Raw genomic sequence first — 6,417 nt, 5'->3', positions numbered from 1 at the left:
CACGTAAAACATCAAGTAATGAAATTTATAAATGTTAAAAAACATTAAAGGGGAAGAAAATTTAAAAATGATGCCAAAATCAGATGAAAGAGCACAAAAACATATTTTACATATATTTGAGGGGGGGGGGGGGTTCTTTCTGGAGGAAAGGATATTTGAAAATATTTTTCCATGGTGGGTATTTGGGACCACCTTTTGGTATATTATGGTCTTATGTGTGAATTTTTTGTTCATATCCAAACACATGCATTGAATCTAAATTGTGAGAATATTTATGAATATATTACAAATTTTAAAATGATCAGAATCTAGGTTGAACACATTTATAAGCTGAAAAGACCAGATTCTGGTGTAAATTAATGTATCAAAGATGTTTATATCCTGATTTATAACAATATTACATAAAGACAAAATATACCAAGAGGTGGTTCCAAATACCCACCATGCAAAAATTAGTTTTAAGTATCTTTTTCTTCAAAAAAAATCATAGATAAATATATTGAAGACTACATTTACATCTAACTTCTCGCCACTCTTCTTTTATGTTTTCTCCACTTTAACACTGATAGAGACAGATGGCTTACATCAACCTGAGGCTCCATTGCTTCCTCTATGCAAAGAATTCTTTGATACTGTGCTAAAAGCCAATAAAATCAAACTCAAGCTGGAAACATTGTTTGGAGTGACAAGTATTCTAGAGTAAACAAAACAGGAAACACTCTTTCCAGCATGAGTTTTAAGGTTTTGCACAGCCATGAATTTTGTGGGTTTTTTCTAACACTTGAACTCTTATGTTTTGTTTACTCTAGAATATTTGTCACTTCATTGTTCAAGTCATAGAGAAAACCCACAAAATTCATAGCTGTGCAAAACCTTTTCTGTGCATTAAGGTGGAAGGCTGTTTCTCATGTGAGAAAATCCTTTCATCCACTGTTAGGCATACGTAAGTGTTCTTTTATATCTCAAATTAGTGTACAGATCATTGGCAAATTACATGTAAGTGTTAATTTTGTTTGGTTACAAAATGAAGTACCGCTAGATGAGTTTCTTAAGGTACAGTTCTTAATTGATAATACAATGTGACTGACAATATGCTTGGATGTGAGCTATCCGTGCATGCCATCAACTTGTTGTGGCTCAACTTTGTGGCCACAAAGATGTACTTGGAGTTATAGCTTGTTACTTGTGAGGGTTACATAGAGGTAACAGGCCATATGCTCCTGAGGCACAGGCTCTAGGCTACATTGTATGTGGTTCTGATATTTGCTGAAAATAACCCTGGCCAGGGAGGAAAGCTATCTTCAGGTCAAACCAGAGCTGTGTTGAGCCAATAATAGTACTATACCATCCAGTACTGGAATTTCAAGTGTCAGAGGAGGCATTCACCACTATGTCATTAAGTCAGCTTTCTCTCAGTCTTAAATAACTTTTACATTGAATTAGTTGTACCATGTTTGTGTACCTTTAGTCTTGGTATAGCACACACACCAATGATTCATGTGCTACAGTCTGTGTACAGTATGACCCGATGTGTGTGTCTACTGTTTGTCTTGTCAACATTTTTACCAACTCTAATTTCTGCGCGTTAGAGATACTTTGTGTTACTGCTCATGAAGGATACATATATATTTATACTGTGTTATCATAAATCAATAAGCTTTGAATCAAAATTGGTGTACTTGTACATAGAACACAGTTGATTGAAGGTAAGAAAGCATACATATGGTCAATTGTCATAGTGGTCAGCATCCTTTGTGTATAAACAGTGTAACAGTTAGATGTTTGATAACATACATGCGCATTTCCAGTTTCGGTTTGCTTATCAGGTGCAGTGAAAGAGCAGTTAAGGCTTACTTACTCTCGGAACAGCTGTATATAATTTTTTTAAAATCTTACTGTTTTACTGTAACATGGGAGATGTTTAATTATTGTAGACTCAACAATATGAAGCATAATTTCTCCAGGATAAAATGTAAAATTGTAGAATTTTCTACATCCAGTTTTGTGCTTTTCTCAAAAATAAAGTTACAGATTTAATGGTAATAGCAGAAACATCTTAATTAGCATACGAAATGGTGCCTGCAACTATTAGCCTGTACTTGTCCATGATGATTACATGTACTTGTAGGTGATGTTGACAGGTGTTTGAATTGCTCAGATACTAGTAGGTTTGATTTACTGTATACTTCTCTTGTACTGGACATATACTAGACAGAGTCTGAAAGGCTCAATCAATATTCGATGGCTTGCTTGTGGCAGTAATAGCTAGACCTGTCTGCTGCAAATCTTTTTGAAGTACACCTGACACCCTCTGTCCTTCTTCCATGTTAGATATTGATTATGAGGGAGTCCATGGTGATACTTCATGTCAGTGTGCACAGACTGTAGAGACTGGTCATACATTATTGATACGCTAGCCACATGTTTTTGATCCACCTTAATAACAATATATAACACCTGGTAAACTAGTCACAGAGCCATTAAAGTAGAGTGAAGGGCAAGAGAGCAAAGGAATAATTTTCCTTGACATTTGAATACGCCTAGAGATTTTTGTTTTGTCATGACCAAATGTCCTTTAAATACCTTTTCTTTGAAATCAGTGCGGTAGAATTTATTAATTATTGTGCCATACAATTTTCACCAAATATTTCACCAACTACAGCAGTACTAAAATCAGATAATTCCTTAACCGCTTATATTTCACTTCATGGGTTAATCTTGTGTATCTCCATTGATCATTGCTCTGTTGTCCTCTCTTGAGGGTTAACTACTTCTGTTACCTGTCTTCCTCCTGATTTCATTCCCTGTATTGTTCTGCCTCATGTTGCTCCTGCACCCTATCCCACCCTCTTCCCTGAATGCTCTTCCTAAGTGGTGTATTCTCTCTTAACACGTTCTCTACTCTGCTCCATTCAGTGTTTCACTCCCATTTTTGAATCTCTTCGTTAAACTTCCTGCACTGCCCTACCTTGTTTTTCACTTTTACCGTGTGATCTCTCTTTATTTCATTCATGGGGCCTCCGTGACTCAGTCGGTTAGCGTGCTAGTGCAGCGTAATGACCCAGGAGTCTCTCACCAATGCGGTTGCTGTGAGTTCAAGTCCAGCTCATGCTGGCTTCCTCTCCGGCCGTACATGGGAAGGTCTTCCAGCAACCTGCGGATGGTCGTGGGTTTCTCCCAGGCTCTGCCTGGTTTCCTCCCACCATAATGCTGGCCGCCGTCATATAAGTGAAATATTCTTGAGTACGGCGTAATACACCAATCAAATAAATAAACAAATAAATATTTCACTCATGATCTGCTTTACCCGCTGATTCTCGCTCCCTGTTGCACTCTTACTGAGTTATTCTCTTGTTGTGCTGTCTCATTCAATCTCCCCATTACACTTTCACTGCTTGTCTCTCCTTGTGGCGCTCTCACTGATTGCCTCCCTTTGTTGCGTTCTTACTGATTGTCTCCCTGTGTAGCACTGTGATTGTCTACCCTTGTTGCACTCTCACTAAGTTATTCTCTGTGCTTTCTCAGTGATTGAATCTCTGTCTGTTGCAGTCTTTCCCTGAGTCACTGCCTTTGTTGAATTCACACTGATTGTCTCTCCTAGTTGCACTCTCACTGATTCACTCCCTTTTTGGGCTTTCAATTGCCTCTCACTGATTCTCTCCCTTTGTGTCTCTGTATGACAAATACTCTCTGTTGCACTCCCTGACATATTCACATCTTTTTTTCCCCAGGATCTGTGTCCTGGGTACTGCAGACGGCTGGTTCCTGAGGATTAACACACGTGTCCATATTGACCAGATTGTGGAGTGCTTTGCCCAGCATTGCCCTCAGCTGGAGAGACTTGAGATCCAGTGGGACCCTGACACCATCCGATTTAGTGACAAGAGTAACAAGTTTGTGGATCACATTAGGTAGAGTATCAAGCTAATGCTGTGTCTGTAGTGTCATGTGTCTTGCCTGGAGTGTCTGAGTTACTTGTCTGGTGGTTTGTCCTGATGGCTTGTGTCTTGGCTTGTGCTCTGGTGGCTTGTCTGTAGTGTCCTGGTGGCTTTCACATGTATGCAGTGCCCATTGTTCCTTGTTACTGGTGTTTTGTCTGTTGTTTCCTTGGTCTTGTGTCTTTGTGGATTGTACGGGGTGTCTTGAAGGCTTGTCTGTCATGTCTTGGTGGTTTGTTTGTAGCATCCTTGAGGCTTGCTTGTGGCGTCCTTGTTGCTTCTCTCGATTCCCAGGTGACTTGTCTGTACTGTCCTGATGGCTTCTATGTGATGTCCGAGCAGTTTATGTGTTGTAGTAGTTAGTTTGGTTGTGATGGTTTTTGATGGCTGTAGTGTTTTGATGATTTGTCTGTAGTGTCATGGTGACTTGCTTGTGGTTTCCTTGCGGCATGTCGGTAGAGCCTGATGGCTTGTTTGTGGTGTTCTGATTGCTTGTTTGGGGTGTCCTAATGGCTTATTTTGGTACCCTGATGGCTTGTTTGTGGTGTCCTGGTGGCTTGTTTGTGGTGTCATTGTGACGTCTGTGATTCATTGTGGCATGTCTGTAGTGTCCTTGTTGCTTGTCTGTGGTGTCCTGATGGTTTGTTTGTGATGTCCTGATCACTTGTTTGTGGTGTCCTGATCTCTTGTTTGTTGTGTGATGATTGCTTGTTTGTAGTGGCCAGATGGTTTGTTTTGTGGTGTCTTCAGGGTTTGTTTTTGGTGTCTTCATGGTTTGTTTATGGTGTAATGAATGCTTGTCTGTGGTGTCCTAATGTCTTGTCACTGGTGTCCTGAAGGCTTGTCTGTTGTGTCCTGATGGTTTGTCTGTGGTGTCTTGATGGCTGATCTGTGGTGCCCTGACAGCTTGTCTGAAGTGTCCTTTGGAATGGTTTAGAAGCATAGCAGCTTCTTGCTAGATTTTTAGGATAACATAAAATGTTTCATGTCGGAGTTAAATTAAAAATATGTCACTTGAGTCCCTTGTACTTGTATCTTTGTTGTGATTTGTTGGACAGAGTTGAAATCATTTTGAAAATGTAAAAGTCATGTTTATTATCTATATCAAAGCCAGTAGTGTACACGTATTATCATCGTGAGAGATAATAGATAGGATTTTATAACTCTGGCTCACTAGGACACAGTGGTCTCCAGACACATCAAAGATGTTTTACCTGTCAGATTTGTACAGAACTTTTGACCTGTTTGTTATCAGATAACTGATCAAGGGAAAAACAAAGCATCAGTGGATATTGTCTTGTTCTCTGCCTACTGATGTTGTGAAAAGTTACGACCAGAAGCAACAGAATGGACTTCTACACGTTACTTGTCCCCATGTCTGTTTATTTTGAACCTAAATAATGAATTCTTGGGCCTGGTTGCAGATGATATCCATCCAAATTCTGGGTTTTCAAGTCCATCAGTTCTCTTCTGTTTTTCATTTACAACGTTCCCTCAGTTAAAGGTCACACTGATATGCTCTGATACATTGTGTCTGTATTTTGTATGTCATTGACATTGCAGCACATGGTACTCAAGGATTCACAGTCCACCTCTGATTTGACTTTCAGACTGCGGTGCCCTCAGCTGAAATCCTTCACTCTGAGTGATGGGGAGTATTACGAGATGGTCAAGTCTAACTTTGAGCGGGCTGACCGCATGAAGGTGGTCCGCACGACAACATTCTACTCCACCAGCTGCGTCACTCTACTACACTGTTATAAAGATCTCCTCTTTAATTAAATCAGGACAATTATGTGAAATTATCACGTACATAATTTTCCGTATGTGTAGATTAGTGTTAACCAGGAAGCAGGAAGAATTGGTGGGTGTGTGAAATGTTGCCAGTCTCCTCAGCGTGCATTTAGAGACTTAACAGGCTTGAAGTTCAACCTGTGTGAACCTTTACAACATCTGCTGAAAACCACCAGGATATTTTTATTGTTGACACGGACTTCTTGTCTTGTCATATTCTTGTCATTGTATGTTATTTTTTTTTTTGGCCATATATTTTTTTTTTGTCATATGTATAATTTTTTTTTGACAGAGTTTAAGCCAAGATGGTGTTATTGTATTAGACAATGAATCCATACATATGGTCAGTCACTGTTACCATTGTGCATCACTGCTGAAATGCGTAACAAGTTTTGGCATTATACTAAGTATGAGAGCCTTTTCTTGACAGAATGCATGAGGTGTAACTACTTTAAGCACCTCACAGACAGGTCATGCTGGCAGTCAGTGCTTAAGATCAGGTGTTGTTGATGCTGTTTAGAACAGAACCACTGGCACAAAACATGAAAATATTAACCGTCTCCTTACATACAGTGAAGAACATGTAATGACAAGGGAAGTAACCATGCAGACTTGCTTTGCTGTCGGTAATGACATCAGGAGTGACCTTCCCTTGGCATGATGTTTATGTACAGAGTATATTGTG

At 39.6% G+C, this 6,417-nt stretch overlaps 1 protein-coding gene across 2 annotated transcripts in view; it reads left to right on the top strand.

Annotated features, from left to right (window-relative positions):
* LOC135466240 (F-box/LRR-repeat protein fbxl-1-like) overlaps positions 1-5,781 on the top strand; it is a 36,625-nt gene extending 30,844 nt beyond the window's left edge. For both annotated transcript variants that reach the window (XM_064743647.1, XM_064743646.1), the window contains exons 6-7: positions 3,732-3,911; positions 5,549-5,781. In XM_064743647.1, coding sequence (XP_064599717.1) covers positions 3,732-3,911; positions 5,549-5,720 — 352 coding nt within the window. In that variant the 3' untranslated portion in view covers positions 5,721-5,781. The remainder of the gene's footprint in view (positions 1-3,731; positions 3,912-5,548) is intronic.
* Positions 5,782-6,417: the final 636 nt, after the last annotated feature.

Source organism: Liolophura sinensis, chromosome 6, assembly GCF_032854445.1.
Source record: "Liolophura sinensis isolate JHLJ2023 chromosome 6, CUHK_Ljap_v2, whole genome shotgun sequence".
Taxonomy (NCBI): Eukaryota; Metazoa; Mollusca; class Polyplacophora; order Chitonida; family Chitonidae; genus Liolophura; species Liolophura sinensis.
The sequence above is the reverse complement of the archived record's forward strand: the minus strand, read 5'-3'. Positions and strand labels throughout refer to the sequence as shown.